We start from the raw sequence: 27,535 nt of genomic DNA, 5'->3' as shown, positions 1-27,535 counted from the left end.
AAATCCTCAATTTCAATACCATATGCCAGCACAAGGTCGAGGGTGTGGTTAAAACAGTGCGTCGCCTTGTGCACACTCTGACTGAAACCGATTGAATCCAGTAATGAGTTGAAAGCAGTACTAAGGCTATCATTGTCAACGTCCACATGGATATTAAAATCACCTACAATAAGTACTCTGTCTGATTTAAGGACTAAACATGATAAAAACTCTGAGAAATCAGATAAAAATTCAGAATACGGACCTGGAGCCCTGTAAATAACAACCAATATAATTGGCTGTAATTTTTTCCATTTTGGATGTTGAAGATGAAGAACAAGACTTTCAAACGAGTTATAATTTAGTTTAGGTTTAGGATTAATTAACAGGCTTGAATCAAAGATGGCTGCAACTCCCCCTCCTCGGCCTGAGCCTCTAGGAATTTGAGTATTAATATGACTGGGAGGAGTGGCTTCATTCAGACTAACATATTCTTCATGGCCCAGCCAGGTTTCAGTGAGACAAAATAAATCAATTTTATTATCTGATATCAAATCATTTACCAATACTGCTTTAGAAGACAGAGATCTAATATTTAATAGTCCACATCTAATTTTCCTATTTTGTTCTATCGTTGCAGTCGTTTTAATTCCAATTAGGTTGTTAAGTATAGCGCATCTTTTGTTTACCTTTGATTTAACCGATCTGAGTCGGGGAACAGACACCTTGCTTATTAGACTATGAGTGGGCGATTGCTCCAACGGAAGCACAGGGGGGCGCATTGCACTGCACGGTTTTTTCATGGTTTATGTCTGATAAACTCGGTCAGATTTTATTATATGAGAGCGGCTCCGTCCCAGGTGGGATGAATGCCGTCTCTCTCCATCAGACCAGGCTTTCCCCAGAACGTCCCCGTTATTCACATAGCCCACATCATTAGCTGGGCACCACCCCGACAACCAGCGGTGGAAGGATGACGTACGGCTGTACATTTCATCATTGGTCAGGTTTGGCAGGGGTCCAGAGAAAACTACTGAGTCCGACATTGTCTTTGCGTATGCACAAAGTGACTCAACATTAATTTTAGTGATCTCCGATTTACGACCATTACCCCCTACGTGAAGTATGATCTTACTGTATTTACGGTTTTTTTTAGCCAGCAGCTTTAGATGGGTTTCTATATCGCCCGCTCTGGCCCCGTTGACACATATGACTGTAGCCGCCGGCTTCACATATCGCAGTACAGAGCTCCCAATAACCAGAATTGGCTTCTCAGCGGGTGTATCGCTGAGTAGGGAGAAACTGTTGGAGAGGCGAAGACGCTCCGGTTTAGAGCGACCGTCATCATGTGCACTCCCTGGTCTAGATCTAACGCTACGCTTCCCTCGGACAGTCACCCACTCGCCCGGCTGCTCGAGGTCTGCCGGGGGACAGCTAGCAGAAGCTACAGTATGGTGGTCCGCATTAGCTGCATAGCGCTGGCTAGCTACGGAAGCATACGATTCTGATTCCATGGTGCGGAGCCGTGACTCAAATTCACTAAGCCTTGCCTCCAGAGCAGCGAATATACTACATTTATTACATGTATCGTTATCACTAAAGTAGGCAGAGGAATAGCTCAACATTTGACACACAGAGCAAGAAAGAGCAGGAGAGGGAGAAGAATTAGCCATTGCTAATGGCTAAGCTAAAGTAGCTAACAGCGTTTAACAATTGTAAATTCAGCGAGTCAGTCGCTGTAAATGAAGCTAAATATAAGTGCTTGAGTAGAACAATTGTAATTCAAATACAATCCAGGCAAATAGCCGCTAATTTAAACAATAAAGCAGAGTTGAGTACGTTTTTGCTGGAGCAGCAAACTAGCGTTTGTAACACGGGAACACCGGAAGTGACACAATACGCTTACTCTTACACGTCAGCACCCCAGTGATGAACATTGTTGTCCCATAATGCAATGTAGAGCAGCTCACAGCCGGAACAGAAATATTCGAGGCGGTGGTGAGATGAGAAGTTCCAAGAAAATTAAAAGTAAAGCAGTAAATCATGAGAAAAACATTTGCTTCCTTTTTTGTCAAGTAGAACTGACAGTAGCTTTTCAAAGTTGAATTTTGATTGACTGTTTTTTTTAAACCTTTATTTATCCAGGTAAACTGTTTGAGAACAACTTCTCATTTACAAACATGACCTGGCCAAGAGGCTACAGAAATAAATGTTAACATACTCCACAACTATACATATACATGTCATACACATAACACACAGAACAAGCCATTAAAAAATAAAAAATAGACAGCAAAGAAAAAAAATAAAAATAAAATGCTTAAGTATATGTATAAATATGATTCATGTTTATCAACAGGAACAGGAATCGACTATATGGTTTTGTAGGTTAAGATTAAAGGTGGAAATTGGGATTAGAGACGTAAATTTCAGAGTATTTTGTAGTGAGTTCCTACAAAATACCGTATGTTATCAGCATACGTCTTGTTTAAATCCTTAGTATGTTAATTTGTTATATAAACCTACTGTTAATTTTTGGTCATTTTATGGCATACTGTATGGTATGATAGATTATGCATCTTCAATCTGTGAATGTGTTACATTAATGCACATCTTTACTATCTCCCCACACAAAAATATTCTCTGCAACCATACTTAATACTGTGAATTTTTTATTCTAATTTTTCTATTTTATATTATGTCTCTTGACTTTTGCACTGTAGTCTATTGGAAGAGTTCATTTCTAAAAACAGATAAAAGTAATTCTATGTAAATAATAATAATAATAATAATAAAGTCAACATCAGTTTAATTGATATTCCCTTGTGCACAATAATAATAAAAACACGATTTATGAAAGAGAAAAAATAGATCTCTTATCAAAACCTGATCAAAACAATACCAAAACCTGGATTGAACACACACAAACACATGATTTAGTAAAATTAATATAAACTGTTTTTGCAAATGAACCCTTCATGTATCGATATGAACCAAGACAGACAAATTCCTTGTAGTCTACGTCCAAACATTCTTGGCGAAAGTTTCTGATTTATTTTATGATACATTTCCGAGCGCACTTGAATGTAACATAACACATGTAACGTGCTCTTGGCCGCGCCCCTTTGTAGTAGGGCGGAGAAAGAGCGTCGTTTGGTTTATGTTGATTTTTAAAGTTACACAAGCAAGAGAGATGCGGTTTTACAACAGGGACGCTTTCACAACTGTACACAAGGTTTAATGCTGACATTCGTCACTCACTTCCACCGGTTAACGTTACACCTGTGGCAACAGAGCTTTCTTTGAAGGGATTATTACAGAAAAATATCACAAACATTCAATCTGGAAATCATTTGACAGACTCGTACACGCCTTCTCTCTTTCGACAATAACCGTGAAAGAAACACAAGCTTATTTTCGCGTTTCACAAGCCTCTTTAAGTGATGTAGCCAGACATTATTGGGAGTATACCGGTATACTAACGTGATTGTCTCGGTCGTCGCAAACAAGTAGCTTACAGCCACAGGCTCCGGAGCGTTACCGCTTGTATTGGGGACAAGTGTGGCCAGTGAGGTCTTCTTTTATTTCAGCCATGGAAGTGAGTTCAGTGATCTTAACCACCGGGAGCTCTGTCGGATTTTTCAGACTCGTCAACGTTGTGGTCAGAAAACTGCCCATGCCTGAATCTGCCTGCAGGAATGCCTGGAAATGGAGAAATATATCTACATCATTCATGCACAGTTTTATCACTGCGATATGGGCAGTGCTTTGGTGAGTTAAACTGAACAAAAACTGTTTTAATGAAGTCAGGATCATTGGGAATAGAACGGTGTTGATGTGGTTTTAGAAATGGATGCTGGCTTATTTTTGGCGCGGTTGTATTCAAAAATTTGGTTTAAATATATTTTGCCTTCATTTTTAGGTTATTTGACTTTTTATTAGGCTATTGTTAACCGACTTGAATTTCGCCATGCTGCTTGACCAGACCCATTTAGCCTGAAAGTATTCATAGTATTACATATAACATTAGCCTATAGATAGCATCGTTTTAAATATGATGTAGTAGAAGCTTATGACTAGCACTGATAACCCAATTATCTGCATTAAAGTTGACTTTGTTAATTGTAAAGATATCACTCTGGAGGGGGCCCGGATAGCTACAGTTGGGTAGAGCGGGCGCCCATATATAGAGGTTTACTCCTCAACGCAGCGGGCTCGGGTTCGACTCCGACCTGCGGCCCTTTGCTGCATGTCATTTCCCCTCTCTCCCCTTTAATGTCTTCATCTGTCCTGTCAAAAATAAAGGCTGAAAATGACCAAAAAGTAATCTTAAAAAAAAGAAAAGACATCGCTCTGAAGTTCCTCAAACTGTAAAATACACATTTGAAATGATTCATTTGAACTTGTGTGTTTTATCTTTTCAGCTTCTTCCTTCACCCACAGATGGCTGAAGATTTGATAGAAACTCACTCTGTGTTTTCTCACGCTTTGGTGTCTTTTTCGATCGGTGAGTAGCTTGTCGGCACTTCTACAGTGTTCAGTTACAAATTGTGTCCTGTGTCTGAATGGGTTGGGTGGTGGTGGAGGGGAGGGCTAGAGATAGTGCGCCCATAGGTGCTGCCATCATAAGGGGAAATGGGGAAATTACATTATCCATCCCAGCTAGTCTCCTTTTTAGTTAATGTAAAACATTTTTAACTAGCTGATACAAGTCTTGACTTGACACATACTGATTAGTTTTAAACAGTTGGATAAAATTGGAATTGGAAATTGGAATTGGAAATTGATTTATTTGAAACAGGGACAATGCACAAATATTAAACTTGTTAAACAAGAGAATATGTCTTGGGCCAGGTTATAGCAACAATTGCTAATTTCCACCTGTAGTCCCTGGGCAGGTATGACAAATTTAAAACAAAACAAAATACATTTAATATACATTAACACAGTGTTTGCATTACCTGAAGTAACATGGAAAGCACATTATCTGTAAGAGTGGGGCAGACATGTTGAACTGAGCCTTTTTACACATCAGTGCCACCCTGAATGCTCAATTAATTAACTGTTGATATGCTCTATTTCTGAAGTCCCATGGCTGTTCATTGTTTCTGCAATTCACTGACATCTTTAATATTTACCATATTGTAGTTGATTGTGAATATAAGGGTTTACCAGGGTCTTTACACTTACTGTATGATTTAATCATATATGGACATTATTGATTCTCTGGTGCATGTACATTCCCTTTAATTTGACTCTGACCCCATTTACATGTTTTTGGCTTTACTGAAGTTCACTTGTCCTATAGTTGTTGTTTTTTTGCTACTGAATTGCTTACTGGAATCCACCATTCAGACTACTGTGAATTTTACTATTTACTCTCTGTAAACCACATTAGAGACTTGCAACGCATGAATTGGATTTGCTTGATTTAATTAAAATTTCTCAAACCTAAGTTTGCATGCAACCCCACATTTGTAAAATACCAACTCTAACTTCTTTTTTTTTTTTTTTTTTCTCAATAATCCTTAAAGTATTCAAGAGCAACTAATAGCACGTGAGCCCTCTTAAATCCACAAATGTATTGGATCCTGGTCAGTAAACAAGAGCTCCCCAAGGATTCCCAGGATGTTTGACATTCTTTCAGGAAGCCCAGCCCTGGACGTTGGCAAAGCAAGGGGCAGTTTCTGTATGTGAAGATCAATGGGGGGCATTATTGTCAGTCTTTGGCACCAGGCATTACCCTGTACTGTATTGTGACATCACCAAGTCAGTAACTGCGCAAGAAGTCAGTTAATTAATGCGAGCCGTGCACGTCAGATGCCAGTGGTAACAGAACGGGGAGTAATTCACGCAAAAACAAGTGGAGTGCTTCTCCTGTGCCCTCCCACTAGAGATGTGGTGTGATTCTGAGGCCTCAGCAAGCTGGAGTGAGGAGTTTTGTGCATTCAGCCCAGCTCGCTGTGATACCACGCTGCAAACCTCGCAGTGACATGCCTTGAATTATTCTCCACTTGTTGAATAAAGACCTTGTTCAATGCCTCGAACAGCGTCTTGCAGAGGAACCTCAACTACAGTTAACTGTTCATGTGTGGAATACTTTTGTCATCACCATTAACACTCTCTACATTTTCCATGTTGTTATGAATAACCAATTTAAAGAATAATTATCTCTACCTGTGTTGTTCCACCCATAGAATGGAATATTAAGTTACCTCTAACAAATAAAAAAAAGACATGCTGATAGTGATAGCAAGTATTGCTCGGGCACATTTTGTTGATATAGTATAAAGAAGTTTTCATAATGCAGCTATGCAAGTCAGCTTTACACAGACCACAGAAACAAAAAAGCCACAGTAGTAAGATGTTTACTTGCCGCTGGAACTTCGCCAGTATCAGTCTAAGCCCGGTGTCTTAATCAGGTTTCTTTACTTAACTGGGCTATTCCAACAGAGACGAAATGTTCAGCCTGAAACCCAGTTGTGTGACGAACTGGGTTTAAGATCTCCACAGGATCTTGAATGGAAATAAGCAAATTAATTGCTTTGGAGGATTTCACTAGAAATCAATATTTTCTTTGGTAGATTGCCAATAGAAAGTCTAGTAGTAGTCCTAGTAGTATCAGATTCCTTTTTTCTTACTGTCACTCCTCATTCTACCTGTATGGTTTTTAATACAAAGGTGTCAAACAGTAGTAAATTAATCATTATAAAAACACAAGAAAAGAGATGTCAGTTAATTGGCATTTTTATTTACAGCGTTTTTAGTTTTTTTTTTATTCAATTGGCTGCTGAAAACTACATTGGTGTTGAGTTCCCCTGTCCATTGTCAATGCTCTTATGAAACACTATGAACTTCTTTGGAGACCAGAAAATGGAAATAAACCAATGCAATGCTTGATGCAAATCTTTTGATAATAATTTGTTATGCGGCTGGTAGCAAGTACATTTGTTTATGGTGAGACAAACCCAAACATGTCGCCACATTGACCAAAGGGTCCTGGTGTAAAATGTCCAACACAGTGAGGTTAATTCCAGTCTCAGCAATGCCCTGAGCTCCCTCGCACCCCTTCGTCCCCATCCTTGACACTTCATTATTTTTCGAGCATTGTGAATAGCTGTCACCATGGATACAGCAAGTGGTGGGGTTGGTGGATATGAATAGCCCCTCTCCGAGACACATCTTGGTTGCCATCGCTGTCGTCATGGAAGCAGGGTCACACTTGAAATGCTCAAAGGCTTCTCTTGTCAAATAAATCTGTCAGGCTTTTGTTGATTAATGAATTGCTGGACCTAAAACCTAAACATGTCATTAACGTTGGCTAAATGCTCTCTGTCCTCACAGGTTACTTCATCAATGACTTCCTCGACATGGTGGTGAACCAGAAGCTGAGTCAGTCCTGGGAGCTTCTCTTTCATCACATTGTGGTAGGTCTTTCAAGCATTACGGTCACAGGTAAAAAATAATCTATATACAATAGTTTTATACAGTCTATGGGTCCAACATTTTGGCCAAAGATGTTTCATCTTGACTGTTACTGACCGTACTGCCACTTTATTATCTCTGTAAGAAATCCTTTACTTGTAGCCTACCTACAACCCCGATGTATTAAATATTCAGTATATTCAGAAAAACCCCAGCGCACCTGTCAGAAGCACATACATGGGAAAGACAAAATACCCGTCTTTCTTGTCCAGTGACAAAGGGCAAGTGAGGGAGGAACAATGAGCCAATCATTTCAGTTTGACAGCCCCCCCCAGCCAAGCATTTAAACTTCTTTCATGCCTTGAGAACGTTGAACTCCACCCGGCTAGTCTTAACCACATCTAACTGTTTCCAGCAGATTCCCAGTCATCTTCATGAGATGAAGTGTAAATATAGAACTACATCCTGATTGAATATTTTCTCTTTACGCTTATGGCAGCGTGACCCACCTCCAAGACTTTGCTAATGTTGTGTATTGCTTTCTGTTGCTAAGCTGTCATCTTGTTGTTGTAGTGTACTACTCACCGAACGACAGCTGTTTATTAAAATTTTTGTTGGAGGTGTTTCTGACAGGATAGGAGTGGATGTGTACTGTACAGCAGCCACGATTTATGTGTGTGTTTAGGTGTTAACGCAGGCATGTTTTCAACCCAACGTGTGGAATCATCATGTGGAAATATTTCCAAAGCATATCGCATGCTGACGTTCTGGGTTACAGATTTATAAAAGAAAGACATGTTTAAAATGGTTGTTTACTTTTTGTACAAATACGGCAATATAAATGTTTACATACAGTGTAATATGAAGTCATTATCTGTCCTGATGAATATCACTTTAAACATCTTGGCATTTTAAGTGTACTCTCTGGTAGCTATTTTACCACACATTTGCCTGATTTGACTGCCAATCTCACAGTCGAATCTTTACAGAGGTGTTATGAAACAAGGATCATGCCATTTTGGCTATATGGGGGAGTTCAATGTCTGATATTACATAGAATTACCGGTTTTCTCCCAATAAATTAATATACAACCTATTATAACATAACTATCAACATATAATGCTGTAAATAAAAATATGAAAAGAAAGAAACTTTTAAATAAACCTTTTTAAAGTGCGTAAATAAATCCAACCACTCCATGACAGATATTAGTTTCACTTTCCATTATCTGTGACCGATGGAGGAGCATCTTGGCGTGTAACAAGTGTGGGTGCACTTTGACATTGTAAATGATGGCACACCTCTAAACTCACTTTTTGCCAGGTGAGAACCATTTTCAGTGGTAGAAATGATGCTAAGGCTCATTCAGGATTAGTTGTGGGAATCATCTTCCACACCCACCCGTTGTTGGCGGCAAAGTCCCAACAGAGTTTGAGAGAATAGCTGTATTGTCTTTTATTTTTTATTTTTTCTTTAAGTTTTTTAATTTTATTTTTTTCCGCTTCACTTCCTTAAAGCCTGGTGAATGGATGTTTTGGCCAGGCCAACTGGCCTCAAATTGTCACTGGAGTGTGGGAGGGACATAGACTTCTTTCCCATTCACATGGCTTTCTGTGTTTCTCAGCGAGCTTACTCTCTTTTTCTATACTCCCTTCGTTTCCCTATTGTACCAACATCAAGACTTTCATTCATTCTTCTCTACGATGTTTGCTCCCTGATTTCCACATAGGCCATCCTCCAACTCTTTTGCTACCTTGTCCTCATCTGGCCCCATCTTTTATATTTTGTCTTTTTTTCTTGTTCTTTTCATTCAACTATTATAAATTAGGTTATTGTGCTAAATGTTCATGAAGGGTTGTGAAGCAAATCTCCTCCTTGTATGATTCATCTTATGCCCCTACACCCCCTTTTCTTACATTGCTACAGTCTACCATTTGCTTGGACACATGACATGATGCTGATATATACAAACTAAAAATGTAGAGGTGGGGATGTGGTTGACAAACTCCTTTTTGAGGCAGATGGAAACCACAACTTGACATTAGTTGATTTACTTCTTAGTACAGAACATCTTTTCATCAAACAATTGATGATGAAAATGATGAATGTGTTTTATATGTTGAGTCACGCACACTGAGTTATATGTGCTGAATGTCAGAGTTGTAATCAGACCTGTCAAGTAAATTTCAATAGCGTTACCAAATTTTATCTATGGTCATAATTTTGATAATGCAGCCTTAAAATCACCAGTGATCAGTGTTACAGTTCCAAGATGAAGGATTGGCTCGGAAGGAAGATGCATGTTGTAATCAAACTATTCCTAAATGTCCAAAGAAGTTTATATCTACCTTAAGTCCTTTTGTTTTGACCCAAACCTTGTCTGCTCAAATGCACGTCTAAAGGAAGCCCATACATCTATAATATTAGTCTTAATTTCTGTAATCACCTGTGAGGGTTTTCTCTGTTATACAAGCTATAGTGAAACATCATGAGGTGTAACATGATTTTTTTTTTTTTTTTTTTTTTTTTTTTTTTTTAATATCCCTGTTGTCGCAGTCCAGGAGAAATAATAAAGTCAAAAATTCCATGGAAAGATTTTTTTTTCCCCCTTCTTATTGACTGAAGTGGAGACTACAGCTTCTTATTTCTGTCTGAGAAGCATGTGGGCCCAGCCAAAGTCACTCACGCCTGATGAGATCCTGTCAGCCATAACCTTGTGCTTCCTTTGGAAAACAGGAAGTGCTGATAGTTCTGCCAGAAATAGGATGCCATATATCTATGTACCTACTATCTATCTCTCTTTATTTTTATTTTTTATAAATATATATTATATATTTTATATATATATATATATATATATATATATATATATATATATAGTCTAAGAAACATAACATGCAGGGCTTTCAAAAAATAATCACAAATGTGCAGCCTGTTGAGCAGTGTTTCAAGAAAGAGTACAGTTAAATAAAAAGTGTGCTTTTTGCCATTGTTTGAGCTGGACTCACTGGGTGCGTGTGGTTAATGTAAAACCAAGGTTTGTTTGCCTTTCTTGTAAAAAGCCCTCGTCCCCATGTTGAGTCTGTTTCAGCCTTTTTTGCCCATGACTCTTGGAAATAGTGAGCTTGTAATTAAAAGTAAGAGCCAGAAACGAAGGATGCCAATAGGACAGATTTTTTTTCTTCCATGAAGAACGAAAGCACGTGAACAGCAATACGTCCAATCTTCATCTTTCATCAATAATACACAGTGGAAACACCAAGTGAATCTTCTGCTCTCTCTTTCCCCTCTCACAGGGATTTGTAGTTTTGCAGCATGTTTGTGGTTTCCTTCAGTAAATGCCTCTTATCCCTCTCTCATTAGGCATAATTCAGTTATCTTCGTAGAGAGAGGCCAAGGCCACTCAACACACTAGAAGAGTTCGAAGCTGCACAAGTTAATCAGCAATTTGAGGATCGGTGCTGTTTCCAATCACATCTGCTCTTCCCGGTCTTCTTCAAATGTAAAGCAGCATACTTGTAGGCTCTTGAACATTCTCTCCACTATGCTACTTATATGGATCTTAGTCGAGTAACATGTCATCATCATTTATACTCCAGTGTCAGGGAATACTTGTACCTAAATGCACAAGTTGCTCTTACACACACACACACACACACACACACACACTCACACACACTGTGACAACCTGGGAAAGTAATTGAGTTCTCAACTTCCCTCTGCTATTTCCAAATTTGCAATAATCAGCCCAAGAGGCCCGTAACAAATACAGTAAACTGTTAATCATCAGTCACATTTCCTGAGGTTTGAATAAGGTAAATGTGTTGCTCAAATCTAACAGCTTCTGTGGCTATAATGTGTTTCTTCACCCACCTCCTGATGGTGGATTGTGTTCAGTTTACAAGGAGTTCAGTTGATTGTCAGATTTACTGAAACAGTTTACTGTTTGTATCCTTTTAACCTGGAAATCCTTAAGGTGTTTGCATGTTCAAATTTGCCATGTTCAACCTCAGTCACATATTTCCTCTTGAAGGTTAACCCTCTACCAACCTCAGATATGAATGGAACTTGTCTCAGTTTACCAGGCGTGAAAATAGATTTGTGAGAGGATGTCTCGCTTTTCGGTCGTTGGCCATGTGGTAACTGCTTTTGATACCACATGTCACTGGAACGCCACGAATCGCTACATCTTCAACTCTGTAGAACCTGATTATCCTGTACGCCTGTTTCTGTCTTTTCTTTGCTCCAGCAACTCCTTCTAATAGCTGCTGGTTGTCTAAAAACCATAGGCCAGCAACTGAGGTGGCGCTGTTTATTCAAACTTATCTGAAGCTCAGCTAGTCTGTTTCCTGATGGATGTACTTCCTCCAGTGGTTAATCTTGCATTGATAAGAGCATTTTGAGTGTTCATGTAAAATAGAAGGTTAGAGCATGGTTTATAGTGTATCTTTGCATGCCTAAAACCCTTGATATTGTATAGCAGCAGCTGATTCTGTATGTATGTTGTGTTTTTGTTTTTGCAAAGCCAGCCCACAGATATATTTCCAGCCATCCACAATCTGTGGGCTCTGCCACTCCTCCGTTTGAGGGTTGCTTTTTAAAATCTCTAGTGTCAACATGATGTTTGCAAACCATAAACTGCTGGAACGTCTGTTGTTTTAGCTGAAATGTTAGTAGAACATACAGTTGGCTGAGTGAGAAGGCCTGGAACGATACAAAGTTAGCAATTTCACGCCACATCCTGAGGATGATGATGGCCAATGAGATGGCAGAAAGAGAGACCTATTGAAAAATAGAAAATGGAATGTGTACATAGATTCTTTTGGGCGGCAAAAGTGTCTGTGTGTGTCTGTGTCTCATCTTTTTGGCACATTCTGTGTATATCCTGAGGTGGAGGAGAGTCTCCACATAAACCTCAGGCTCCCAAGAGAGAGACACACATGCCGTAAACCTCCTGCTTCCTGAGAGGGCTTCTGCGAATGTGTTCACCCCCCCTTAAAACTTTCTGTGCTGCAGCTCCACTCCATATATCACACACGCTGCCTTGTTCTCAACCCCCCTATCTTTAGTATGAACTCCAAACATCTCCCCCATCCCCCCTTGTCCACCTACTCTCTGCAGCTTGTACCACCCCCTCACATAGCTACAAACCAATGAGAGCCTCCCTGCTCTGGTAGTATTATTTCTCGATTTTGGCGTTTTTTTTTTTTGGTTGGCCTCATGGTATGTGTGACATTGAGGAATTTCCTCGTCCATTGTTTTTGTGTCAAATAGTTCACACTCATCTAATGCAAAGGCAACACACAAAACAAAAACCCACAGATTGATGGATGCAGCTTCTTGTCTCTTTATCAATCACAGAAATGCTGCTGTGAGGCACTAAAAAGCAGTCACAGTGGACTATTAGAAGCCTGAAAATTGCTGTCAACTTTCAGGATGTGTGTATGACCTGTCTTCAGAAGTCAGGTAAATATTTGCTGACACGATGCAGTTACACAGCAGCAAATATATAAATCGAGATCAAGACTTATTATCATGTGCATTTTGAGAGTGAGAAAGCGTGCAGAATGCAGGCCCATTCAAACTGCACACTGTTGAGAAATATCTTAAATAATGAACGCCTGTTGTGACCGTAAAAAGAAGAAAACTATTAGCATTGGTTTGGAATTTAAAGTGAGGAAAGTATGTCTTGGGAATAGTGGATAATTTAAAAAAGAAAACTGATGTTTTTGGATAGTAAAACAGTTGACAGCATACATGTGTGAAAAAAACAGACTTTGTATATTTGCTGTTAATTCCAAAGTGCTCATCAAGGCTAAAGACATTCAAGTTATCAGTGTTATCAGAGCAGGCTAGTGGGGATAAGCCAGTATTCCACTGTTTTCAGCCTACAGGTAGACAGCAGAAAAGAGCAGTTGTGTTACTCATACACATGTGTCATGTTTTCTGAAGAGGCTAGAGGATAGAAAGGCAGAGTGCCCCACAAAAGCATGTGGCATTTGTTTGTCATCGTCATAACGACCAGGAATGTTTGTAGAGGCACCCATCCATCAGCAGGTTCAGAAAACAAAGGGAGTTGACACTTGGTAAGCTTATAATTATTGTTGAAAAAGCAAGGTGCGGTCAGAGTAGAAACTGTGCAGTTGTTCTTCCTGAGTGGCGCACCTAATGGCCAAGAACCACGGCATAAAAAAGATAGATAGAGAACACACTTGGCTGAAATCCAGTTGCAGTGGGAATACCAGAGTACTTGCGTATGAGTCCACCAGCAGCGTAGGCGGGTGTGCAAGCATGTGAGAGTACAGCACAGGAACAACCTCACATTGAATGTTTGTAGTAAATGGAGTTTTTTTTATGTTTAACAGCCAACCTGAGTTATCAACAGTAATTGTCATAGGTTTCCTTTATTTGTATCTCACATCTCACCAGAAACCCTTGCTATAATAGTGCTATAAATTAAAAAATAATTTTGTATATTGTATGCTATAATTGCTAAGAAAAAAAAGAAGAAGATTGTTACCACTCTCTCTCTCTATGAAGTAAATATGGATCCAGCACCTGCTTAGCTTAGTACAAACTTGGGAAAACAGAGCCAATAGGCGCGTCTCCCAAAATGCTGAACTATTCCTTAAGGATATGCATTTAATACTTCATTTTGGAAGCAAAATTATGTTGCAATGGGGGAATATGATTAGTGCCATTGTTTGATTTGTTAAGGAATAGGTTTTTATTTCTAATTTGCTCTGCAGTCAAAGCTAAACCGTGAAAGTGAACAATCGGGAATATCGTCGGATCTCAAGAGCATTCGGGTGCTTCCTGGTCCTAATGAGCGTTAAGAGCATTCAGAATCTTTCCTTGGCCACTGAGAAGTGAGTTAATGGCTGAGATATACAGTGTTCTTAAGGCAATGCAAACAGCCGTCCCTCCCTTCACACCCAGTGCCTGAATACTACAAGTCCACCAAGATGCACCTATCTCCTCACCCTGAAGTGATGAAGAGAGACTTTCAGCCTATAGTTAGCATTGCACACATACAGTACACTTATAAATGAATTCCAACGCAATGCTACCTGATCATATCGGTCCTGAATAATCTGTTGAATTTCTGACCAGATGTTTGTGACAGCGGGGCGCTGAATTGACTTTCAGTGCCGCTGTCAGCTGATGGAAGATAACGCAGGTTGCATGATAAAAATTATGATCACCATCCCCACAGTACTTGTGTGTGTGTGTGTGTGTGTGTGTGTGTGTGTGTGTGTGTGTGTGTGTGTGTGTTGAACTGTGTGTGTGTGTGTGTGTGTGTGTGTGTGTGTGTGTGTGTGTGTGTGTGTGTGTGTGTGTGTGTGTGTGTGTGTGTGCGTGCGTGCGTGTCTCATTTTTCTAAGCTGCACAACCTTCCCTCTATTTCCTCTCAGAGACTTGGAGCTTTTGTAAGGCCTTCCCACCTGCTCATCACCCCACAGCTAGTCTGCCTATCACCAGATGGCTTACATATTAAAGGTGCTCTAAGCGATGTCACGCGTTTTTTAGGCTACAACATTTTTTGTCACATACAGCAAACATCTCCTCACTATCCGCGAGCTGCCGGTCCCCTAAACACACGGTCTCTGTAGACAGCCCAGGCTCCACAAATGGCAACAAAAACAAAGTGGTCCAACCTGGACCATGCAGACATACACAAACCGTGTTCCAGTGTTCAGCCAATAACGTACAAGAAGGATTTGGTGGGGCGGGGGTTAGTGCACTGAAGCACAGAAGGGAGGGAACGGGATGAGGAGGGAGGAGCGAGCTATTCTTCTTTGAAAATTGTTTGAAAATACTTTGAACGTCAACAAGAAGTAACGTCACGCAACATGGCTTAGAGCACCTCTTAAAGGTGCTGTAGGTAGGATTGTGAAGCTCCAGGACTTAGCCAAAATCGACAACTTGTCAGTCCCTCCCCCCTCTCTGCTAAAGCCCAAAACTTACTCTTAAGTCCCTCCCCCCACAAGGGAGAATGAATGTGTGTGCATGAGCAGTGATTGACACGCAGTTAGACACCCCCCACCCCCTCCTGGCCCTTATTGGAGCATCTGAACAGGGAGCGGTGGATTTTTGCAAATTGCACTACAGGCTGTAGGTGGTGCCAGAGGAGCCACATTTTTTTCTTTTTTTTTTAATGACCTGCTTAATGTAGTTCTACTGGAACATAGGGGCACTTTCAGCAAATATTACAGAAAGTAAATTTTATAAGTCTTACCTACTGCATCTTTAAGCTTCCTATTAGTTTTCTCTCCATTAACTTCACTTGGCCATTTCCTATCCCCTTCCTATGCCTGTCCAATAATCCAATTTTAGGAAACTTTGTAATCTTTGTGACATAAATTGGTGGTGTGTTGTGGTCATGACTCATTGAACTTTAAAGGCCGTATTCATTATTTCCCCAACCCAACGCTTTGTTCCTGTTAGAGGGAGAAAGCTTTGAAGTAGCATTTAAAGAAACAATATGGCATACTGAACTTTTGTAAATATTGCATAATAATAAAATGTTATAAAATGAAACCTAATTTAGTGTCCAGTTTTGCACAAACCTCTGTCAGAAAATAGAATAGATGTCTAAATAGCTTGCTTATATTTGGAAGGCCAATGTCGGTCCTGTGGAGTATTTTGCCTTTCAATCACTTTCCTGTGATTGAAAGAGAAGTGTACTAGATGCCATTTATTGGACAATCAAATAAGCAGAGCGAAAAAATTTTACAAATCAAAACTGGAGCCAGTAATTGGAAGTGATAAGTAATGCTGAAGTATAATATATTTTGATTAGTGTACTTTGTATTTTACATATTTTATCTGTTGTATCTAAAGCACCCCTTCCCTATAATGGCTTCATATGCAGGCTGCAGGTTGACCGTACTCACACCTCTTTATTCCAGTTCAAGCGCTGGTTAAGAACCTGAATACAAGCTTTGATGGAATGTGACGATGGACGCTCTTTTCCATGTGTCAGAGTGCTGAGGATGAGATATCTTAAATGTTTGTGGTTTGCTTTTTCTAATGCTTAAATTACCTCAGAAAAGCTGCAGCTGACGTTGTCTTTGGTGGTTTGGCTCTTACAGTATATGCTTTCTGACACACACGAACACACACCATACACACCGTACACACACAGTCACAAGGTATAGTAAGTGATATGTTTGGAATACATATATTCATCACCTAACAAAGATGGGTGTAGATATGCTCCTATAAGCATCAAAACTGTCTTGCTTGTGTGCAGTTATTAAACATATCTCACCAATGCACACACACAAACTGGTATAGACTGTGTGAGATGGACATAAGACCACATACTGTAATAATGATACTCACACATTCAGACCTCCACTCCTATAAAGTAAATGGCAGAACTAGCCGTGACCTGTACTCCATTGCTAAGAGCTCAACTAAAGATGATTTATGCTTTTACCAGAAACGCAAGTTGTTTGTACAAGTAAAAAAGAAACCGCCACACAAGCGTCTCTAAACTACCATGTGCATGTTCGCCTTCATGCAGCCCAGAGAAGCATGTTTTATATATAGCATTACTACACTGGTGACCAGTAAACCATAAACTGATGACCACTTTCCCTTAATTTTATGTGCAGATGGAAATTTGCTACATTCTTTCATAAAATGTTTACAGAATACTTAAACAAGCAAATAACAGCAAACATCACCCTTGGAAATTAAAACCATGAAGACAAGAAAGCTATATAATGATATACTATTTAAAAAGGTGCAGCTCATTACATTGGCTGGTACCTTGACATAGTAAGCAGCAGCCACTTTGCTTCTCAGGTGTTATCTTTCTTTGCAATCCTGTTTGAGGCTAAACATATCTTTTTTTATCAACTTTATCTTGCCCTGCGTTTTCTTTCATCTTTTTTTTAAATACAGATAGCCATATAGCGGCTTAATTCAAAAGAATAAACGTTTGTCAATACCTGCCATCTTGACACAAACTCTCTTATCTTGTGAACTTTATCCCAATTGTCGGTTGAACCTGTGGTTGTTTACTTTCTAGATTAAAAGTCAGGGTTAGGGATGATGTTTTTTTTCCCCCCATGCCAGAGCCTCTTTTTTTTCTAAACTGCTTTCACTATGTCCATCCATATCAAACCACCGTTTACAGCATTTGCCTACCATCTTTGCACGGGAAGGTCCCTCACCAGGGTGTAGAGATCATCTAATTGAGCCCACAGGGAAAAAAATGCAGTTAACAAACACCCACACCGCCTTGTTTTCAGCCCTTTGCTTGGATTTTATCTAGGTGGCTATAAACAGTAGGTTAATGTATATAAGTTCAGTTTAAAGGTTATGAATAAATAAATACCACTTCTGTCCTCTTCCGTCCCATTTAAACCTAAGCGCCACCCACCTCCCTGTCTGTAACAATAGGTTGTCGAGCCCAGTGATACCAGGGGCTTCATTTATAAAAACCTGCTATGCAAGAAAAGTTGCGTGAAGCCTGGGTGAATTTTGCCATTGCAACATTCCTCGCAAAAGTTGGGATTTATAAAGAATTCCCATGCGTAAAAATGTGCCCAGTTTTCCGCAACCTTTTGACCATGCGTGTGATCGTGCGTAAGCTCCCAAGGTTTTGTAGACTGGGTTTTAGTGAACTCCGATGGTAACGCGAAATATCACATGGATAGAGTACTCTCGATGCATAGCGCACAGCCTGCATGTGAGCACACTCTAAATTTTAATTTAGTTTTCGTAACAATCAATTAGGTCTATCCATGAATTCTAAAAATTGATATTTATATCCAACAAATAAATCTATTTAAGGCCTCAGAACAGGATTTTGTTGTGATATTCTACCTCTGTTAGGAGCACCTCAATCTCTCAATCGCTGAATCGTGTTTTCCCCATTTTTCCATTTCACAATTGGTCATCAAGGGCAGCAATATTCATTGATTGATTAACATGGACCTTATTAGGACAAATATGAGACGGCCTTGGGAGGAGCGTGAGGCTCGTGCACGACCGCATAAGGTAACGCACGTCCGTATTTATAACGAGAAGAGTGCGTACCGGTGTGCGCCATAATGTGTTATAAATCCGAATTTTGTTTTTGCGTACGAAAATTCTGACTTTTTGGCGCACAAAATCTTTCAGAGTAGAATCTTTTTATAAATGAGGCCCCAGGCTTAATTGACTGTTTTCCAATTTATATATTTCGGAGTCAAGATTGAAAGTTCCTTTGTGGAAACGGCACTTGGCAATACGAGCACAACTGTTTTGGAGCTTTTGATTGTATAAGACCTTTTTCTCAGAAGATGAAGTTTGCCCCGTTTTCCATTTTTTCCTGAGTGTTTTTATTAACTTCCATGTTTGTTAAGAAATTGATTGAAAGTTCATTCTTAACCTTGGAAAAAGAAGTTGGCGAAACAATCTGACCAAAATTTCCATTAGCTGTTCTAGTGCTTTTGGTCATATCACACTATCACTCACAAATGTTGGAGCTGTACATTGTATTTCATACTTCAAAACTACTCTCACACTACAAAACTAGCTCTTTCACTAATTAAAAAAATGTGGAATTAACTGAGATAACTTTGAATGTATTTGAAGTAGTAGTACCCCTACATTGTTATAGACTTGCTTTTATGTGATGTCTTTTTATTGCTTTTATTTGTATTTATTTTATAACATTTTGTCGTGCTTTTGTTTGGCTTGCTGTTGTTATAATGTCTGAGTATTCTGATGTCCTTGTACTTTTTGTTTTTAAAAGTGCTATAAAAATAAAGTTATTCATATTTATTATTAAATCTGTATTAATATTCCGCCATTGTGGTTAAAATCCTGCTAACACCAATGCATGTTTCTGTTTGTCCACCAAAGTTGGACAGTAGTGTCTGGGCTGCTGTATGTGAAAGCCAAGCTTCAGCAGAGTTTATCCAGGTAAACCCAGCTAATGCTGAATCATCTGATGGATCCAGGGGGGCTGGTGGGGGATTATTGGGATTCCCTCTCAGCTCGCGGTGCTGACAGCAGTACAGGGTGTGTGAGTAGTTGTCCTTAATGGATGACTAACGGAGGTCTCATATATGCTCACAGAGAGTGCAACTGGTTGGCTGTTGAACCATATGGGGCTGATGATTACCTAGTATGGTATTTAGAGTGGCCTCCCTCTCTAGACTGGGATGATGCACACATTGTGGCTCTTTTGTTATGGTTCATCACTTGTACATTTACTGTTGGACAACTTTATTGCATGTTATATGTGGCCCTGTGAGCCGTTGTGCTATCAGTGTTCCGAGATTACGTAGCGCATAACTGTCATTGGGTAATAGAAAATCACCATAAAAGGGAGATTACCTCAATAAAACTAGATACACATGCAGGAGGAACAAAAAAAGATTCCGTTTTTAAATTAAGAAACCTCGAGAAGGGTCTTCAAATGTAATGGAAATTTGATATGATTCCAATTCCTTTACAACATAATGAAGTAACAAACAGTCTTTGTTACTGGGTTTGTCTTCAACATCTTATTTTAGCATTATATAAGGGTTTGTTTGACCTTCCCAGATTAGATTTGAGGTGTGTGTGTGCGTGCGTGTGTGTGTGTGTGTCTACTTATAGAGATTATGGTCTTGTTTTCGCATGTTCAGGGTAACCGATGAGGGTCCTGTCTTTGCTGTAGGTTTGAACCAACATGTATGGATGATCTTATAACGCACACACCACTTTTACTGCATGTACTGTTGCTGTATTTCAGTGTGTGTGATTGTTTTAATTTGTGTTGTGTAAGAAATTGCATCTGTCTAGTTGATACAGTGTGTTAATAAGGAGTTCTGGCTCTCATTTCAGTCTAACTCAAAAACAAAACAAAGGTTAAATGACCGCCTTTAATTTTTGTCCAGCACTAATGATTTCAGAGACTTCAACTTTATACACTATTTTTATTTGTAGAGGTGATTTTAAGGTGGAATAATAGGCTGCTTCAAAAAGTAATACAAATTTGCTTGTCTTAGTTGTAGTCAAATTAAGCAGTTGCCTGCTAGTCCATCTGTACTCTGGTTTTAGCTAAATAAAAACCAAGTAACCTGCGTAATAATAAATTGATTCATCATAGTCACGTTTATTGACTCTATTTTAGCCATTTTATGGACCCAAAGCCATCAAACAGAACAAACAGAGAGATAGTTGCTTACCAGTCCAATGGATAATCATATTAACTGCAATGATCACAAAACGTGTACCACTAGACACTGGTTACCAGTGTAGTTAGTTGATTCATTTGTTGTTGCCTGCCTTCTGTGATTTGATAACAAGGTGTCATGACCACAGTGCAATGTCTCAGGACAATGACCGCCGTGTGTGTCCTACCTACACGCTGACTTTGATGAGGCAGGCAGTTTGTGGTGCTAAATGCGGTGTGCTTTCATTGTCGTCATTGGAATTGTTGACTGACATTGTTCCTCATCACTGTCATTATAACCTGACAACTAGTGAGGACTTCGATTTTGGCTGTGATTATTTGGGGTGTTTGTGTGAGTCAGAGCCAATCCTCAAATCAGTGTTTTTATTGTTCAGCTACAGTAGCACCCAGATAGCAATGGGGCCTGAGGATGGAGATGTCTGTTTGTGCAACACTTTGGTCCAGATTATGATTTTTTTTTTTTTTTTGTTTATTGATCCCCAGGGGGGAAATTACAATTTACACTCTGTTTGTTAAAAACCACTACACACAGGCCTGAAATACACACAGACATGCTCAGGACCTATTCATGCACAAATGGAGAGATGTTAGAGTGAGTGGGCTGCCAGTGCTAGACCAGCACCCTGAGCGGTTGGGGGGGTGCGGTGCCTTGCTCAAGAGCCCAACCCAAGTCCCTACGGACTCAAGCTACTGATCTTTCCCAGAGGATTATTTGTAGACATTGTGAATGACCTATAGCACAATTTACAGGTCAAAGTTTCCCTCTTAACACTTAAGTCCATGACATGAAACAGTATCTTGAAAACAAAAGGCCAGACATGTCCAGGACCACTTATTGGATCTGTCTGACCCCAAACCATTTTGATGACAGCAGTGCCCTAACGGTACACTCAACAAGAAACACTGCCAAAACTAACGACTCATTACAACTATGTGAACTTGCAGGAAGTGAGGGATAATTTGCTGCTGACTTTCCTCACATGCCCCTTTCTCTAACCCACTACAATACATCGCATGACTGTTTACTGCATTAGAGAGGGCATCCTGTGACCTCGTACGAGACTCACATGCACTAACACAAGATGCTTCTCCAGCTGAGCCTTGACTGAGCCGTTCTCTCACACCACCGTGTATCCCATGAGCTGACTAAATGAACCTAAGACACAGCTTGCTTTGGAATGCTTTCTACTTGTAGTGCTCTTTTACTACTATCTCTCCTTCACTGTCTGCCACAATCCACTCTTGATTTATAAACATGGCAGTTTAGCCAGAGATTAAAGTGCGATCTGATTGGACGCGGTTTGCTACACTACACGAGTGTGCTCCGAGTGTGAATGAAGCTGGTGAATGTGGTGGTGTCAGAATGGGTGCTGGCTCCTGTGGAGAGTGTGGTATAAACCCATTTCTGTCATCCAAAACTACATCTACAACACAGCTGCTGTGAGTGTGTTAGACGCTTTTGTCACAACATACCAGATATCGTCGGTAAACCTTTCCCCTGACTTTTCAGTGTAAGGTCAGCAGACAGGATTTGTTGAGTTTCAGGTTTCAGACTGCTTTTGAGAGATGCTGCTGCCATCTTGTGGATATTTTTTGTTAGTTATCACACACTTTCATAACAACTGCTCAGCAGAAATGAGTCATTGGGGTGTTGTCCTTCCACCTGGTCATTGAGTAAAATACTTTACTCAATGTACTTTACAGTACATCAGCACAAGAAGCCAGTTGAAAATGAATCTAATCTGAAAATAATATTGTAATTGAGTTTGCTGACCACTGCTTTGACTAAATGTAAAGCAACCCCCTTAATTTAAAGATATTAGATAAGATTATCTGTCACTTTATCCACTTATCCACACAAAGTTGCAAGTACCGCAGTCTTTAAAACACATCCTGAACATAGACATGTATTAAAGCTTAAACAGTTGTGTACTTTATCTAGACTTTTTAATACATATTGGCATCATTGGAATTGGGAAGGAAAATATTAGTTCATATTTGTCAGCTTCAAGACACCAGATCGGTGCATCCCTGCATTTTATTGTGGTATAGGTGATATCTTAACCACTCCATTATCATGGATGGATTACTGAACAGACAGGGGCCCAAAGTGTCAGGTTCCCCCCCCCCAGCCAAAATATCCCTTGAAGAAACACAAACCGGCCACGAAGAGACACAAAATTACTACAAAGTGGTAAATGGACAACAAAAAAGAGGCAAAAGCATCACAAAGTCTTTGTATTACTGAGAGATGGTGGGGCCTTTTAAAGAAGAAGGAATAACCTTTTATTTGTCACATACAATCGTACAGTACAATGTAGTGAAATTCCATCTCTGCGTTTAATCCATCCTAAGCATTAGAGCAGTGGACAGCCACCTACATCGTCCGGGGAGCAACTTGGGTTCAGTGTCTTGCTCGGGGACACTTTGACATGTGGGAGGAGGAGCCTGGGATCGAACCACCAATCTTGCAGTTGAGGGCCGACCCACTCGACCATTTTGCTGCCCAGGGGTCTCGTCTCATAGTCCACCCAGTATCCGTATCATATTGAAAATATTGTATTTGTATGCTCTGATTGTAACCTTCTTCTTCCTTGTCTTCTGTAGGTGATCACCTGTTTCGGCCTCTCCGTGCTGACTTGCCACTACGTGGGCTTTGCTGTGGTGGCTCTGCTGGTAGAGATAAACTCAGTGTTCCTCCACCTCAGGCAATTGCTGCGAATGGCCAGCAATGCCACAGGCACGCTGTACCGGGTCAACAGCATCGTCAACCTGGGCACATATGTGGTGTTCCGTATCAACACACTGGCCTGGATGACCCGCTGGCTGGTGCTCAACAGGGACAACGTGCCCCTCCTGGCCTACACACTGGGCAGCGTGGGTATGGCCATCATGACCGCCATGAATATTATTCTGTTTTGTCGCCTACTCAGGAGTGACTTTTTGAAGAGCAGCACTCGGGAGAGCAAGAAAGAGAAGGAGATGTAGAAAGGAGGGAGATGAAGGGACACAAAAAGGATCATAATTCATAAACCAACTCATAACTGTATGTTAACGACCTGTGGCTGAGATTTGGTACCGTTTTGCTTGTGTGTAATATACTCAAAGCTGGGAGATGAAGGGATATTTTTATCTCTCATACTGTACAGGTACATGAATACAAGTTGTAATCAACTAGCCTTACATCAAAAACAGATCACACTCAGGCATTATGTCACATTATGTTGTGGTTTTAACTTTAAGCTTGTGTGTGGTTCCATCATCCTAAAGTGCTATTAGTGGCTCACTAATAGTAAATGGAGGCTCTCTCATATGAACAATGGAAGGCCTTGTACAATGACACCAAACGCCTTATTTCCCACAGGGTGTTTCAGCTAAATCTGTTGTAAATGTAGCTTACAGTAAGTGAAGACGCACGTTTGTAAAACGAAACCTCCAACACATACATACAACACTTATACATATGTCCATAGGAAACATGCAAAAAATATCTTAAGAATAACCTATTATTTATATATATTATATTATACCATTGTGGGTTATATAAAATCTCACGTAACGGAATCCAATCCCTCTTGTTGTTTAACACGACCATTGCAGAGGTGATTATATCTTTTTTTTTTTCTTTAACAAATCTCAACTAAAAACTGCGTGCTACCTCAAAAGGGTTGTATCAATTCTTTGCTTCACTCTTACACAAGCTTTGCTGTCAGTGTTTGGCAGGTCCTTTGTTATTAGAGAAGAAAAATGTCAAGACATTTTCTTTTATTTAAAAATGATATTTGTCTGTGAGGATATGCAGCACATAGCAATCCTTACTGAAGAAAAGAATAGGATGATGGGTGAATACTTTGACATGTGGATAAAAAAAAGATCAGATTTGATTTTGTAGGTAAACAATTATGGCCATTTTACACTATGCCAAATTGTATTAAAATATCTTGGAAAAATCATTTTAAATCCGTCATAACAGGCTTTACATTCATTGTAAACATAATCCTTAAATCCACTTGTTCCACTCAGATCTGGTTGGCAAATGGAACTGGTCGTGATGGTAGATCTTGGAGGAACAACACAAAATCCAAAGCCTATTAATGAATTGCAAGCCATCACCAGTGACATCAGTGGCCAGCAGCAGTCACTGACCGAGGTTGTCAGACCACTCAGCTGGCTGCTGTATTTGTCAGAAACTCGGAGCCTGTGAAATAACAGCAACTCAAAGCAAGCTAATCGACAATAGATATTGCTGCAGTACAAACTGAGATTCAGGTTTTCTTTCTGTGGTCTATGATGGTTTATAGTCTGTTTATAGAGCTGAAGAAGTTGTTATTCTTCATTTGGCCTTTGGAGGACAGCACACTCCTCAACATCACCTCAGTGATCTCAACACAGACTAGAACACCAGAGATGTCTTTATTTCCTAACATCTTTGTAAATCTCTGCTTTTTACCGGGAGATACAGAGAAACGAACAGGTCTGAGATCTGTGAATACAGCAAACTGTTATACACACGGCTGCTCCGAGGCTGACTACTTTTACCACTCACATCATAGCGTTACTGTCCTTGTATGTTTGTTGAGTTGTTGCTTTTTTGTGTGTATAATCATACCTCTTGGGATAAAATTGTGTAGATTTGTAATTTATTTGTACTACAAAGAAGTTGTAGGTTAAAGATAAAATGAACACAATGTTCAATGAATGTCCCTGTTATTAAAAACACATGTATAGTGAAGCTGATATAATTGCGTATGTTGTGGTCTTATATTTACATTACCAAATGTCGACAGGGGGAAGCTCATAGTTCTCTCAGCTTGAAAGTGTTTAAGCCCTTGATCCTGGCTGTCGAAGCACATTACAAACACACTGAGGGCAGACGCAAACATAATATTCTGAAACATAAGACACAAATTGTGCAAACTTAAACTCTTTGTCCACGTTAAAATCAAGACATCACTGCACTTAAGAAACGGCACTGTTTGGGAGGGAGACGGTTAAATTTGGTTTTATTGTTGTCGTGGCTGATAACCCCAATTTTAGGATCAATAGTAACTCTTTCTTTGAATTTTTATTGTGAATGTAGATTTGCTTTTTTTTCTCTCCAATTCTTTACATTTTTTTGTGCATATTGACTTTGTGGTTGTGATGACAATTGAAGTTTTTTTCTAACAAGCAAGCTTACATATTTGTGATTGTGTTTATATAAGGGTGTAATGTTATTGGAATTATACATTATGTTGCTGTGTCTTACTCTTTTTGATATCTATATGGTTTCAAACTATGATTGTCCTGAGGCCACAGGGTTATTCTATATTTGTGGGTAGTGGACACAAGGAAAGCTGCAAAGTCGAGCTCAAAGTGGCAGCGTTTATGAAGTCAAGTTGCCACACTGCCTCACATTTTCCACCATACACAGTAAATGTGGTGGTTGACTGCATTGATCTCACAGAATTAGAAAATACCAGCTCCTTTATCACAACCAACACATACAGTAATCTCAGTTTTACATCCTTGCTTGTTCATTTATAGGTTTCCTTTTTTTTTGTGGGGGTTGGTGAAATATTGTCTGTCAACTACAAATGAAATTCAAAACCACAGTGAAGACTACTGACACTGTGCAGCATGTCAAAGACTCAAAAACCCTTCATTAAGGGGAAAATCATGCAATACTGAAGCAACCGACCCAAACATCATCTGCTTTCTCGGAGCATCAAACTGTCACATTTTACAGAATTATGGCTTCAAGTGTAAATATAAGTTTTATTATTTCATGTTTTGGCAGATTGTTTTGTAATCAAAACTCCAATTTATGTTTATATATTAACATCATTTGCTTAACGTGAAAATAAAGATCAAAAGAACAACTGTGTTTTTCTTTCAATGACATACAGACGCATTTTTACTATTGTTTGACAGCTGTACTGCAGATTTTGGGATTAATACGTAAGTAGTAAACTAAGCAGTCCAGAGTACTTGGGTCAATTAGGTCAAGATAAAGTTCTACTTATGAATACTACATAGCTGGGATGTGAGAAATATTCAGAACCATTAGGTAAAAGTAGTAATGTAAAACTTCATTCGTACAATCAAGATTTTTTTTTAAAGATTATTTCTTGGGGCTTTTCCCTTTATTATATAGTGACAGTGGATAGACATGAAAGGGGGAGAGAGATGGGGGACGACACGCAGCAAAGGGCAGCAGGTCGGATTTGAACCCGCTCAGCCAACATGGGGCAAACACTCTAACTGGGTGAGCTAGAGGCCGCCCCTAGTAGAGAATGCATATCAGCTGAATGTGTTTGAATATTATGCAGATTTAATAGTCCCTGTCAAAGCTATATTATTATGATGATGAATAATGATTTTATTACTATTTACACTAAAATGTAAGAATTCAAATGTAGCTGGTCCAGGAGGAGCCAAGTTTAATTATTTTATGTAATATTGGTATATTTTATATAATATAAGCTCATCATAGATTTTATTTGTAAGTGGTTACTATAGCTGTTGGATAGTGTGGAGCAAAGCGTATATAAGTACGCGCCTCATAAATGTAGTAGAGTAGAATTATAAAGTAGCATAAATCAAAGTGATCTAGTAGTACTTGAGTAAATATACTTACTTATTTTCTACATTGCCACGTTACCAATTTTGAGCAGAACTGCCACTAAGCACAACACGTTTGGAAGTATTTGTATATCATAACACAGTACATCAGCCAAACATATTGTATTTCTCTCTTTGGGCAAACCTTCAGCACTGTTTAATATCCAGTGGACTGCTGGATTAATTTGTATTAAATACTTAACTGACTTGTTAGATATTATAGATTATAGATAGGCCTATTAAATATATAATATCGTCAAATTAAATAGCAGCCCTAGTTGTAGAGCACTCATCTGAAACAATGGGAAAAGATTTGCAGTGGAATTATTCATTCTTTTGAT

General features: G+C 39.4%; 1 protein-coding gene across 4 annotated transcripts; it reads left to right on the top strand.

The window, feature by feature from the left end:
• Positions 1-957: 957 nt before the first annotated feature.
• Positions 958-26,452, top strand: tlcd2 (TLC domain containing 2). 4 transcript variants are annotated; one of them, XM_028573182.1, is made up of 5 exons: positions 958-981; positions 3,625-3,750; positions 4,404-4,486; positions 7,324-7,406; positions 23,199-26,452. In XM_028573182.1, exons 2-5 carry the CDS (start codon positions 3,656-3,658, stop codon positions 23,577-23,579), a joined length of 642 nt encoding a protein of 213 aa, XP_028428983.1. In that variant the 5' UTR covers positions 958-981; positions 3,625-3,655; the 3' UTR covers positions 23,580-26,452. The 4 variants fall into 4 exon arrangements, with proteins under 4 accessions (XP_028428983.1, XP_028428982.1, XP_028428980.1 ...); XM_028573181.1 differs by lacking the exon at positions 958-981 and adding an exon at positions 3,119-3,205; XM_028573180.1 differs by lacking the exon at positions 958-981 and adding an exon at positions 3,127-3,214.
• The last annotated feature ends 1,083 nt before the right edge of the window (positions 26,453-27,535 follow it).

This window comes from Perca flavescens, chromosome 3, assembly GCF_004354835.1.
Source record: "Perca flavescens isolate YP-PL-M2 chromosome 3, PFLA_1.0, whole genome shotgun sequence".
NCBI lineage: Eukaryota > Metazoa > Chordata > Actinopteri > Perciformes > Percidae > Perca > Perca flavescens.
The sequence above is the reverse complement of the archived record's forward strand: the minus strand, read 5'-3'. Positions and strand labels throughout refer to the sequence as shown.

Excerpts from the sequence above, each read along its gene's own strand:
- tlcd2 (XM_028573179.1), top strand. The coding sequence starts at position 3,572 with ATGGAAGTGAGTTCAGTGATCTTAACCACCGGGAGCTCTGTCGGATTT. Across the intron at positions 4,487-7,323 it reads TTTGGTGTCTTTTTCGATCG|GTTACTTCATCAATGACTTC; the intron begins GTGAGTAGCTTG and ends CTGTCCTCACAG. Across the intron at positions 7,407-23,198 it reads TTCTCTTTCATCACATTGTG|GTGATCACCTGTTTCGGCCT; the intron begins GTAGGTCTTTCA and ends TGTCTTCTGTAG.